The sequence below is a fragment of the Myotis yumanensis genome, unplaced genomic scaffold (genome assembly GCF_028538775.1).
Source record: "Myotis yumanensis isolate MYYU_CA2020_CCGP unplaced genomic scaffold, mMyoYum1.0.hap1 SCAF_10, whole genome shotgun sequence".
Taxonomy (NCBI): domain Eukaryota; kingdom Metazoa; phylum Chordata; class Mammalia; order Chiroptera; family Vespertilionidae; genus Myotis; species Myotis yumanensis.
In genome coordinates, this window is record NW_027223761.1 from 33,835,877 (window position 1) to 33,849,737 (window position 13,861).

Consider the following 13,861-nt stretch of genomic DNA (forward strand, 5'->3'; position numbering starts at 1 on the left):
TATTGTTTCCATTTGGTCCAATGCGTGGGAGAGGGCTTCAGGGTGGTTAAAAGAATGGCTAGTGGTTTCAGGGAGAGGCTCAGGTAAAAGCCAGACACCAGGGGAATGCAGAAGGGCCCCTCAAAGGCCTTTGGGCTCCAAAGACTTCGAGTGGTGCTTGAGGGTTAGCCTTTCAAAGAGATACTCGCCCAGCCCAGCATGGGAGCTGTCCAGCCCAGCCTGGGAGCTGGCCAGCCTCTGGAGGTTAGTCAGCTGGTCGCCCATCTTCTTCATGAGTTTCACCTCCTCATCCAGGAAGTATTTCTCCAGGAAGTTAGAGAGATGAGGGTCTTTATGGGCAGAACCCAGGGCATGCAGCTTCAAAAGGGCCTGGTTCAGGTTCTTCTCCAAGGCCAGGGCAGCTTCCATGGCATCCTGAGTTGTGTCCCACTCATGCTGGGAAGGCTTCTGCACATCATGGAGAACAATGCGGCCACCTCGCTGGTTTTGCATCTTAAAAAGAAGCTCAGCGCCCTTGAACTTCTTCTCCTCCAACACTCGGAAGAAGTGGCCCACACCCTGGGAAGCCACATCATCACGGTTGAAATAGAAGCCCAGAGAGAGGTAAGTATAGGAGGCCTGCAGATACAGGTTGGCCAGGCGGTTGACCTCAGCCTCCACCTCGGTGGAATAATTCTGACGAATCTGGGAGCTCATGGTTGTTCAGTAAAAGGAGCTAAGGTTAAAAACAAGAACAACAAAAAAACCGGTGTTGGCTGGTCTCAAAGGCTGAGGATGGCTGAGATGGTTCAGAAGGTGGTGACTGGAAAAGAGGTTGGAGGATGGTCAGAGGCCAGAAGAAGGGACATCCCTGGGTCTCTTCCACCCAAACATGGTTGAAGCGAGAAAGATCTGGGAGACCACCAAGGGCACTGCCTTGAATTCTTTAATTTTCTAAAGGGACACTCACTGCCAGTGAAGTTGTGTTGTCTTTAGCAGATCATGGTTTTCAATTATCATTATTCTTACTTTTCAATTAAAAATTACTATTAATTGAACTTCATTATTGTCATTTTGGCTTTAGTTGTTTGAGTCAAACTTCAGAATGTATTATATATTTGTATTACTAGGATTTTAGGCCTATATTTTTCTAACTAGTCTAGGCTTTAAGACAAGTAGTATATTTTTTTGTGATTCAATGAGCAACCATCCATATTCCTAACTGCTAAAGAAAATCCCACTTTCCCCAAAATGCTTGCACTTTGACAATTAGTTGTTATTACTCCACTAGAAAGTGGAAATTATTGAGCTAAAGAATGACCCAGATAAAGGGTCAGGATTAAAAAAGCTTGAGAGTCACTGTTCTAAGAGTCCTCACCCTGGCTATAGGGTCACTAATTGTAGGGACAGGTCTTCTCCCTGGCTACCAGGTTTATACCAACCAAATGTGACATTAGGACTTGGAATCAGAGCCTTTCATGGAAGTAATAACTTCCCTGAACTTGGATGTCAATAAGCCTCCAGTCTCTAGTTCTGAGTAAGAAGCTTCCAAGATAGATCGTCCGCCTGCGGACTGAAGGGTCCCGGGTTCGATTCCGGTCAAGGGCATGTACCTGGGTTGCGGGCACATCCCCGGTGGGAGATGTGCAGGAGGCAGCTGATCGATGTTTCTCTCTCATCGATGTTTCTGACTCTCTATCTCTCTCCCTTCCTCTCTGTAAAAAATCAATAAAATATATTAAAAAAAAAAAAAAAAAGAAGCTTCCAAGAAATGTCTTAAAATGACTAAATCTCTTAGCAAACCCTCTTTTCAAAAATCATTTTCTGGCTTACCGTTAAAATTTTGCAGGTTCACATAACAGCTTTCAACTAAATGCTGTCAGGCAGGGATCACCAGCCCAGAAAGGTATAGAAATCATGGGGAAACTGGTGACTTTTTGGATTCTTGATATATATATTGATTTCAGAGAGGGAGAGGGAGAAAGAGCTAGAAACATCAATGATGAGAATCACTGATGGGCTGCCTTCTGCACGCCCCCTACTGGGGGATCAAGCCCACAACCCTGGCATGTGCCCTTGACCAAAATCGAACCTGGGACCCTTCAGTCCTCAGGCTAAAGCTCTATCCACTAAGCCAAAGCAGCCAGGGCAACTTTTTAGATTCTTAGTATCTGTTTCCAGCTGTGAAAATGATTCAAGCTCCTAAGAAGCCTACCCCAATAAGCCTGGTGGGTTATTGTGCTAAAGATAAGAACATGCATAGCAAAGTAAAAGCATTACAGTATAAAACTTCAGGGAATTCATCAATTTATCAATTGAGAATCAAAGTCATAATGCTAAAAACCCTAATGTTAAGATACTTTTCTCCAGAAACTGAGATCCAAAAGGAAAAGACAGCCAAAATATATAAGCACAACAGACTTAAAAAAATCAGTAGGGTAATGAATAACTACACTAATGGGACTGCCACTAACCACCTGACCTTGGACATGTCAATTAACTGCTCTGATCATTGGTAAAATTCATTGAAGGGGAGGCCAAATCACTGATGGTTAAGCTCTCAAAGTATATATATCTATTACTATGTATTAAAATAAGTTGTTGCCTAATAGTACATTAGATACTCAGTGAATTATTAACTCTTATACATCACAAGGGTTATCACTTTAAAGCAATACACCTAATACTCACTAATCTTCAATGTACTGCTCTGCAGAGTCAAATGTCCCAATAGCAGCTAATTCACCTGTTCCTATTTCCTGAGGATTCTGCATATGGTAATAACCATTATTTTGACTTCATTTTATAGGTACAATCCACAAGTTTTTAAAACAACATATTTCTAAGAAACTTATTTAGGACCATCCTTGAAACTAGATGGATGTTAAGATCTCTGGACTCCACTGAGAATCAATCCTTCATCAGCCAAAATATGTCTCTAAACCCCTGTATCACATCAAGGAGGTACTTTAACACAAATGTAAACCTCAAAATACTTTAATAGATTCTTTCCTCCACAAATCTTAACTATGTAAGGGCAAGATAAGTCAAAGAAATGTGTTCGTCTCTGAAAAAAAATGGTATTTATACATTTATTCATTCTTATATCATATATTCTACTTCCTGTTAATTCAGAATAAATAGCAGCCACTATATAAAGTACCATACACTTATTCCAAAATCTTTGGTAAAACCATTCCTACATACTTATTAAACCAGCTATAGCTTGCTTTCACCCAAGAATCCAATTAAGAAGTGGTGTATTTTTTTAAATTAACATTTGCATAATGAGCTTTATAATTTTATCACTTAATAAAAAAAGACTGCTTGTAAAAGGTGAGCAGTACACAGAAATAAATTTGAGTTGAATTTTAACAGTAGGCTTTCTGCCTATACATTAAAGAATGGCTTATTAGCCCTGACCGGTTTGGCTAAGTGGATAGAGCGTCGGCCTGCGGACCAAAGGGTCCCGGGGGTTCGATTCCAGTCAAGGGCATGTGCCTTGGTTGCGGGCATATCCCCAGTGGGGGGTGTGCAGGAGGCAGCTGATTGATGTTCCTCTCTCATCAATGTTTCTAACTCTCTATCCCTCTCCCTTCCTCACTGTAAAAAATCAATAAAATATATATATAAAAAAAGAATGGCTTATTAAACCAGAATCCAAAGGCCCCCAAGGATATGAGTAGGTTCTGAGTCTTATTAACCCCCTGAAATTATATGAAAAACTAAATGTATATTTTCTGAGGAGATAGCACAAAGCTTTAAGGAGATACTCAAACAGGTTCATGACCTTTGACTACAAATCTCTGCATTATGAATATATTTTAAGATTTTATTTCCAGCCTTAGCCAATTTGGCTCAGTGGATAGAGCACCAGCCTGCAAATTGAAGGGTCCCAGGTTTGATTCTGGTCAAGGGCACATGCCCAAGTTGCGGGCTTGATACCCCATAGCGGGCATGCAGGAGACCGCCAATCAATGATTCTCTCTCATCATTGATGCTTCTATGTCTCTCTCTCCCTCTCCTTTCCTCTATGAAATCAATAAAAATATATTTTTAAAAAAGATTTTATTTCCAATTAATATTTCTAAATATTTAAGACAATACTCCAAAATAATAAGATAAAATGGTAAGATTCCTTAAATCCAAGAACGATTGCTCATGTGACTAGTAAGAATTCCATAAAATAGATAGGCTAGATATTTCAAAGTAATTCTAAAACTGTCAAATGGTTAACATTTAAATTAAACACACACACACACCTGCCACTATTTAAAACCTTAAAATGACATACTTCAAAGCTGATCACACACTCACACACACACACAAACATTCTAGACAAAATGGATCCATTAATACATGTGGTACTAAGATATTCAGAAGGCTTTTTAATGGAATGTGTCAAATAATTCACCATGGACATTCACAAAGTAGTGTGTCCTAGTTTGTAATAAAGCAATTGGCTTCTTTCAAGTATTGATGTAAGATCCACAGTATGTCAATAACATCTTACAGGGGTCTAAAAGATGGAGAGATACAGATTTATATAAAACTTATTCTTAAAAAAAATTACTTGTTTTCTCCATGTGATCACCTTCACCTCCTCCACTTAATGTTCTTTCTCCCTGTCTAAATCCTACTTTGATTCAGAAATAATGTCATTTCCCACTTAGAATCTCTATAACCAATTCTGACATATGATCTCACTACATTCTATTTTATATATGCACACTCAGTCTCCCCAATTACATTATTCCTGCTCTACAGATTATTATATCTAATTTCTTTTGCCCAGCACAATATAATCTATAGTCTCCATGTGATATATATAAAAAAATTCCAGCCCTAACTGGTTTGGCTCAGTGAATAGAGTGTTGACCTGCAGACTGAAGGGTCCCAGGTTCGATTCCGGTCAAGGGCATGTACCTTGGTTGCGGGCACATCCCCAGTAGGGGGTGTGCAGGAGGCAGCTGATCGATGTTTCTAACTCTCTATTCCTCTCCCTTCCTCTCTGTAGAAATCAATAAAATATATTTTAAAAAATAATAATAAAATAAAATATATTTTTTAAAAAATTCCACTTCACTTTATTAGCATATCTATTGTCACACTTATCATAGTATCTGGTAAACACTGGTAAAAATGTCTAGGGATTTGCTTCAAAAGTGGATGGAGGTACAAATAAAACAAGAATGACCACAAGTTGAAAATTGTTAAGGTTACTGATATGCCTATTATTGTATTTTCATGTTGGCAATTTCCCATAATAACAAAGTTTTTAAAAGTTTGCCTCTTCTACTAGAAGAGAAAGCTTCTTACAGACAGGCCCAGTAGTATTCTTCTGTGTGCACCTGACCAATAAAGAGCAGATAAATTTACTTTACAAAACACATTTCATTCACTTTATTTTAATCTTTATTGTTGAAAGTATTACTTATGTCTCCTTTTTCCCCCACTGACCCCTTCTAGCCAGCCCCTACCCCTGGCCTTCACCATCCTATTGTCTGTGTCCACGGAGTATGCATATATGCATACAAGTTCTTTGGTTGATCTCTTCCCACCACCCCTCCCCCCGACCTGCCTTCCCTCTGAGATTCCACAGTCTGTTCCATGGTTCTATGTCTCACATTTCATTCTTTAGGCAGAATTATCTTTCAATGAAAGTCCAAAAGTTTTCAGATGGTATTCTATTTAAATGATTCTCTTATTAATTCAGATAAAATACATTTATTCATTCATTAACTATTTAATAGGCACCTATTTTCTCAGATATCCTGTCCTGGTAAATGCAGGATATCAAAAATAACTCACCCTCTCTAATAAGTTAAAAATCTAACAGTACCCTCAAAGATCCATGGGGGAAAATGGGCAGGAGGGAAGACAGGGAGATGAAGAGAAAGAAGAAATAGTCAAAAGCAATAAGTACAGTTTTTAAGAAAGGGATTTATAGCATCAACATTTTTATTAGAAAGAGGGTAGCCCTAGCCAGTTTGGCTCAGTGGATAATAGAGCCTCGGCCTGCAGACTGAGGGTCCCACGTTCGATTCTGGTCAAGGGCACGAACCTCGGTTACAGGCTCCTCCCCAGCCTGGGCCCTGGTCAGGGCTTGTGCAGAAGGCAACCCATCGATGTGTTTCTCTCACATTGATATTTCTCTCAGTCTTTCCCTCTCTTATACACTCTCTCTAAAAATCATTGGAAAAATATCCTCAGGGTTAGGATTAAAAAAAAGTAAGAGGGCACACCGTTTGTTCAAGATAGACAGGTCTGAAAGTTCCCCACCCAACACCAATTTACAGAAGAGGAAACTGAAGTTCAGAGAGGGGAAGTGACTTGCCTCAAGTCATAAATCAAGTTACTAGCAAAACCAAAATTAAAACTCAGATCTGCCGATTCACAGTACAATGTAAATTTTCTACATCACAGGATTTTTCTATACTATAATATTCACTAGCTAAAGAGAATGTCTATTTTATTATTAATATATACTTCAGTTCTATATTGTGCCATACTGGAAAAAAAAAGTAATTGGTTAAGTAAAGAGAGGAGGTTGGGAAAAATTGCACACAACAAAATGCTAAGACAGTTATACATGAAGACTATATGCATATACCACACTACCTCAATTCTGAGACACATTAAATTTTAAAACATTGCCGAAACTGGTTTGGCTCAGTGGATAGAGCGTCGGCCTGAGGACTGAAAGGTCCCAGGTTCGATTCCGGTCAAGGGCATGTACCTGGGTTGCGGGCACATCCCCAGTGGGAGATGTGCAGGAGGCAGCTGATCGATGTTTCTCTCTCATCGATGTTTCTAACTCTCTATCTCTCTCCCTTCCTCTCTGTAAAAAATCAATAAAATATATTTAAAAAAAATTTTAAGACATAGTATCCATTTCATAAACATTTTAAAATAAATATAGCACTGTAAATACATCTTCATTTCAAAAAATACTAAAATGTGAGCACACCTCTAAATGTAATATAATACACTCTATAAGACACAAAAATTACTATCTTTTAAGAGCCACTGTCACAAAGCACAAACACACAGAGTAAGAATCCCTTCTAAGGGTAACAAATAGTTACTAAACACCTAAGGCTATGTGTCATTCCCTTCAATTGCAGGTATTCAAGTAAACAAGTTCTTCTTGCCACTATCTCATATGCATGAGTTCTGGAGTTTTTTGACAAAGCAAGGTTTGACTCTCAGCTCTGTCACTTATCTTTTCAACCTTTGGAAAATTACTACTCTGAGCCCCATTCTCTTCATCTGAAAAATGGGATAGCCACCTTAGAGAACTATATGAAAATTAAACGTGATAATTTAAGAAAAAGAACTATAGTACCTAGATGAAATACTGTTTTCTCCCACAATCCCTATGGGCTAAATGAAATTTAAAAACTAGAACTTAGTCCAGTCGGTGTGGCTCAGTGGTTGAGCATAGACCTATAAACCAGGAGGTCACGGCTGGATTCTGGGTCAGGGCATTCGAGTTGCAGGCTCAATCCCCGCGTAGGGGGTGTGCAGGAGGCAGCCAATCCATGATTCTCTCTCATCATTGATGTTTCTATCTCCCTCTCCCTTCCTCTCAGAAATCAATAAAAATATGTATTTTTTTAAAAAAACTACAACCTATTCTTGACTTAGAAAATTCCTCTCTTTCTCCTTTAGAGATTGAAATAAATTCGTACTGGATCCTAGAGCAAATCCTAGTTTCCTTTGGAGAAATTTGATGAGAAAAGCTTACTTTCTTGAAATGAGTCTCTTCTTCAAATTGGGAACAGAAAACAATGACAAATTTTAAGTGTTCCAGTTTTATGAAAATTCAGCACTTTCATATTGTTTTACTGAACTGGGACTCTAAGCCCATTACAAACCCACTGAAGAGAGGAACTACAGAACCAATGTGTGGGAAGAGGGAAGAATAAAAGACCAAAAGACAAAGCTGAAATAACTCAAATGTACTAGTGGTTTGTTTTCTTTTTAACCTTTAATTCATTTATTAAATGCAAAGAAAACAATGTTCAGGAGAGTCAAAACCCTATCTTCATGATTCAGGGTGCTTTAGTCACCTTGATCCCTCAGATTAAGCACATGCTATCTTTCAACATGTAGTTTCAGGATGTTCACACTAGTAACAACCCAGACATTCTAAGATGGGAATGTGCCTACCAAAGTGGCTCATATGCAGTAGGCCCTGAAGTAAAGGCCATCTTTTTCTCTGATCCCAAACACAATTCAGATTAGCATTAGCCCACCCACATAGTCCCTATTTCAGTTGAATAATTTGCCCCCACTAATTACAAAAATGCTCATTTTTTTATTTGAAAAAATACTAAAAGTACAAGCATTTTTAAACCACCCACAATCTTATCAGCCAAAGATTAAAATATTACAAAGAGACATGCCAACATCTTGTCTATGAATTTGACCATAACTGTGATCATATCAAATTTTACATTTGTATAGAGCATTTGCCATTAAACATGATTAACTATTGGCCTGTATTTTAATATCTTCATTCTGGCTTTCTTGAGACTAAATTCACAATACTTTTTCCCTTACCTAACTCAATAGTTTCTTTTCAATCTTTGTTCTTCTGAGTCTCTCAGCTATATAGTTTGCTGCTGACCACTTCCTCTTTCTTAAAATTCTAAGTTTCCCTAAACAGTATATTGCTCAGTGTCTATAAAAGTCCTTCCAACTAATCTTTTTCTCTTTCTTCCCTGGCTCTCTTCTGTTAACTCATGACAATCTCTAAAAAAAAATAGCTCAGACCTGACCTTTGGATTTGCTATCAACTTTGAATCTCCAGCACTTAATACAGTGCCTGACATGAAACAGATGCTCAATTAATGTTTATTGACTGGCTACACCAATCCTGACCTTATTAGCTGGGTGATCTTGGGCAAATTAAATCTTTCTGAATCTCAGTTCCCTCATCTATAAAATAGGGATAATCAAAGAAAGATGATGCTCAGAAAGCTCAAAACAGTGGCTGGCACAAAGTAGAATCTAATAAACTATACTACTATTATCAACATAATCTAGTACAGGACACAAAAATGTCTATTATACATAGTTGAACACCAAATCTACCTCTCAACAACCCAACTTACTTTCACCATATTTTCTTATAACTATCAAAAAATACTTTTATGTTCTTTCCTTTACTACCTATCTCCAATCATCAACTATTCTAATTCTTCTCTTACCATAATACAGAATCATCATTTATCAACTAAGCTACAACAAACTTAGTTGAAGTCCACACCCTTAAATCTTCATTCAAACCTTCAATCCTCCTTTAAAGCCATTTCATTTGTCATTCATTATAATCCTCATGTCTTCCAATAACCCAAATCCCAACTCCTAACTCAAAGGATGGTTCAAAACTCACCTCTTCCCAGAAACCTTCCCTGAGTAACTGTAACTTCACACCACTCAGATTCCTTCTCTGCTCTGAGTCGCCTCAGCACTATGAGCACTTGGGTATTGTTATACTTAGAGTAAAATGTGATCAATGAGTAGCATTACCAAGAAATTACTTCCACAAAATTATTTCTATATTCCAAAGAATGGCTCATTAGCTATAATGCTTTGTTGATCTAGTTAATAAGGAAGCACCCTACACATACAATGAATGCCCTCTTTGGTTTCTGTCCTTGACCCTATACTATTTTATGTTTGTCAAAAGTGCTGAACTCTTCACATTCTTTTTGTGGTATCCTCAAGCAGAAATTATACCTCAGTGCCTATCACCTCCTCCCATTTAATGCCACTGGAAATTGGGTAGCGGGCCACTCTTTCTTTTCTACTTACCTCTTCTCTGACCCTAACCTCTGCCCTCACCCCACAAATAAAAAATCAAAAAGCTTGAAACGGTGATACACACGTACCATGTCTGTCTTTTCCTCTTAAACGAAAGGAACTTTGAACCTATTTAGCTACAAATCTTCCCAAGGCTGAAAATTTTCCCAGCAAGCATGATACATAACCAAATTCTACTACATCAAAATAGTTGATGCTGTAGCATAGCAGGACTGTACTTACATGTTAACTCTCACTTGTGTTACCGTAAGAACTCCTGCATCATTTTTATGCTAATAGTACTCATGCCCAGCAAGATAGTTGAGTAACTCCCCTACAGGGCAGATTTCCTAAGAGTATCTTCTATCAATGCATTTAAACTACCGCATACTTTTTTTTTTTTCCATGTAAAGAATCAAGCGATTCTTCACTGCCATCCAAGCAAAAGCAAACACTTGTGCCATTAATTCTGAGAGTGCGCGCGCGCATGTGGGCTGCTGAAGCAAAGCAAGTCAGACGAACTGAGGGGAGGAGGATGGATCAGCCTCAGCAGCGAGAGTTGTCAAGTCTGGGCGTTTAGGCCTCGATGCAGCACAGCGAATGAACCTATGAACTTGGCGGACTGACTCCTTCCCGAGACATCTGGCTCTCCCGTCGCTGCCAAAACCGAGTTATTATTTATTACTCACCCAAAAGGTCCACACCCTTCAGCTACCACGCATAAACCTACCCTGTTTGTTTGCCCCTCGTATACTTTCCCCTAACTGGCCACCTAGCGCTCTCTAGTTAAGGAGCCTCTATCCACATCTCACCTAAAAAAATAAAAAATAAAACCTTCTCCTCTCAGTCACCTTCCGGTTTCAGTAGGTGCCTCTGACTCCAGATCCACGTGTCCCCAATTGTCCACATCGCTTAACCTTCAAAACCCAAGCCTGCCCTCCCTGCACTCCCAGCTGACTCCCCCCACCCTCTATCCATGCCTACTTACCAGAGGCCAACCACACCGCACCGCTCCGCGCCGTCTCCTCCGGCACCCTTTTCTGAGCACCAACCTTTTCTCATCACTTTCTTCCTCCCCAGACCTGGAATCCTTCAATCACGGGCTTCAGGTGCACACCAGCCCGCTCCTCCGTTAGCTACCCCGCCCCGCCTTCATCGCCTCTTCCCGGCCTCCCCACCCCGGGAGGCGCCCCCAGGCTCCGCAGCAGCAAACCAGGCTCCTCCCTACATCCCTGCAAGCGGTCCCCGCCCGCCGGAGGGCAGCGGCGCGCCCCAACCAGAGACCATCCGGTCCGAAGCCGGCACCCCCCCCAGCCAGGGGCGAGGACGTGGGCGGGGCGCCGGGTGTAACCCCCCGACTGGGCCCGGCCTGCCATCCCGGCGCCCGCAGCTGCGGCCCGAGCCAGGCGAGGAGGGGCCCGCACCCGGCTTCTCCCACCCGGCGTCCTGCCTCTCACCTCGATGCACAGGCTTGGGCCTCGTTTTTCCCCGGTTCGTCCACCGATGGCTCCGCCGCCGTCGCGCTCTCCTCACTGGCTCTTCCACCACCCCCGAGCGGCTGCTTGAAGAGCGGACGGGTAGCGGCACGCCCATTGGCTGCGACCCGCACTCGCGTCAGCCGGCCCCCCGACCCGGACCGCGGGATGTGACTGGCTGGCGCGGCGCCACTCTTCGACGTCTTGTCCTGATTGGCTGTCTCGCGCCCCCTTACCAGTAGGACCGCTCACCCGCCTCCCCGCTCTGGCCTCCCACCCCCAACCCTTTTTTTCATCCGGGAGGGAGAGGGGCGGAGCGGGCGCCGGTTAGAACGCAAACGACCAATGGAAGCGCCGAGAGAGGGCCGGGGAGGTGGGCTCTGCGGCCGGACGGGGGAAAGTTCAGCCAATGGGCGTGCGCCGCACATCCCGGGCACCGGAGCGCCTACCCTGGCCACTCACGTTCTCGCGGGTCGCGCCCAGGGCCACGCCCGGCTGGCTGCCCATCGCGCGGGAAGGGCGCCCGCTCGAATGGTGGGGAGGCTGCGGCGAGGCTGGCGTGGGACCTCGCGGGCGGGCGGCTATTGTGGCGTGCTCCGGCGCTGCCTACGTGAGGCCCGACCGCCTTCTGGCGGGGCGAGCTCGGGCGCGTGAGAGCGGAGCCGTCACTCCGCGGACACCCTGGAACCTCCGCGGGATGCCCTTTAAAAGGAGAGCGCCGAGGGTGCGCCTCGTCCAGGCCCTCGGGATTGTCAGCCAAATCATGCCATTTCTCCAGAATAATTTCCTACAGAACTTATCAGTGGTGTAAGAGTTTAGAATAATGGTTACCTCTGGAGGGATGGAAGGGGCACAAGGGAATCTAGTAAGAGTTTTAAAAAGCTCCGGTGTCTTGATTTGAGTGGTAGTTACAAAGATGTGTACTACATATGTAAAAATTCATCGAGCCTTAAACTTAAGATGAGTGCACTCAACGCACTTGATGTGTCGATTTTTGATAATAAAAGGATTTTGACAATAACTGTAGTAACATTACCATAACCTTAGGTCCCATGGGACTCCATGGTATAAACCAGAGGTCGGCAAACCGGGGCTCGCGAGCCACATGCGGCTCTTTGGCCCCTTGAGTGTGGCTCTTCCACAAAATACCACGTGTGGGCGCGCACATACAGTGCGATTGAAACTTCGTGGCCCATGCGCAGAAGTCGGTTTTCGGCCTGGGCGAGTCTCTTTTGAAGAAGTGGCTAGAAGAAGCGGGGGTACGGTGGCTGAGGTCGACCCCTCAGATTGAGGACGCTTTTAACAAAGGCCAGCTTAGGAGTACCCCAATTAAGTTAATAACAATGTACCTACCTATATAGTTTAAGTTTAAAAAATTTGGCTCTCAAAAGAAATTTCAATGGCTGTACTGTTGATATTTGGCTCTGTTGACTAATGAGTTTGCCGACCACTGGTATAAACAATCCCATTAGGAATTGCCTATCATTCCCAAATGACAAACTGTGGGAAGAAAAAGGGGGGAGGGGGGTTGTGAGAGTTTAAAATGAATGAAAGCTTCTGGCACAGAGAATAACACAGATCGATACTTTAAGGATGAGCCAAGATGATTGAAGGTGATTTTTTTCTTTGAGGATTCAGTGCCTGGCCCTGTTTGTAGCACAAAGGCACAAAGGGTGCTGCACTCAATGGAAACTACAAAAAGTTTACTGAGCTCCCTGCTTTGTGGCCACATCAGTCTGAACCCTAGAAACCTTCCTTCCGTGGCTTTTGCCCTAGGCCTAGAGGATCTCACAGTCCAGCACGAGTATAGTTATTTCTGGAAGAGGGCACAGAACGCAAAGCTAACACAGCTGCCTACCCTCAGGGATGAAACATTCCACTGGGTGAGGCAAGATGTGAGCACCTGGAACCCAGTCCCGTAGCAGAATTCTGAAATAGCCAGGTCAGGTGAAACACTCCTAGAAATAGGTCAAGAATATGCTGCCCAAACAAGACATAAGAACTCTGAACCGCCCTAACTGGTTTGGCTCAGTGGATAGAGCATCGGCCTGCGGACTGAAGGGTCCCAGGTTCGATTCCGGTCAAGGGCATGTACCTTGGTTGCGAGCACATCCCCAGTAGGGAGTGTGCAGGAGGCAGCTGATCGATGTTTCTCTCACATCGATGTTTCTAACTCTCTATCCCTCTCCTTTCCTCTCTGTAAAAAATCAATAAAATATTTAAAAAAAAAAAAAAAAAAGAACTCTGAACCAAATTCTAACCTGTTATAGGGCACCAGCAAAACAGTTAAAGATGATGGGATCCATACTTAGTAATTTCATCATTAAGTTGTTCAGTTCAGATAAATAGCTTTGTTTAAAGCCCTTGTTCCTGAACTAGGCACATAAAATTAGATAAGAGTATTTCCCATAGAGCAAAGGTTGTAATAGGGAGACAGACATAAACGGATAATTCCAAGACAATGCCGGATGGGGGAATACATATAAATAAAGTGGATATAACCCAGTCTAGGGAATGTTGGGGCATCTTTTTAGAGTACACTGTTAAGGTTTATCACCACACCATATGTAATTAGGTACTACTTTTGGAGAATA

The 13,861-nt window shown here is 42.4% G+C and overlaps 1 protein-coding gene across 3 annotated transcripts in view; it reads right to left on the minus strand.

Moving 5' to 3' along the window:
• Positions 1 to 11,503, minus strand: part of FAR1 (fatty acyl-CoA reductase 1) — a 66,580-nt gene extending 55,077 nt beyond the window's left edge. Inside the window, exons 1-2 of one of the 3 annotated variants that reach the window (XM_070428273.1) lie at positions 11,250 to 11,502; positions 10,781 to 10,882 (exon numbers count right to left, since the gene is read on the minus strand). In XM_070428273.1, the coding sequence (XP_070284374.1) occupies positions 10,781 to 10,854 (74 nt within the window). In that variant the 5' untranslated portion in view covers positions 10,855 to 10,882; positions 11,250 to 11,502. Of the gene's footprint in view, positions 1 to 10,780; positions 10,883 to 11,249 lie in introns of all 3 variants that reach the window. The other 2 variants (XM_070428275.1, XM_070428274.1) reach the window with 2 other exon arrangements.
• Positions 11,504 to 13,861: the final 2,358 nt, after the last annotated feature.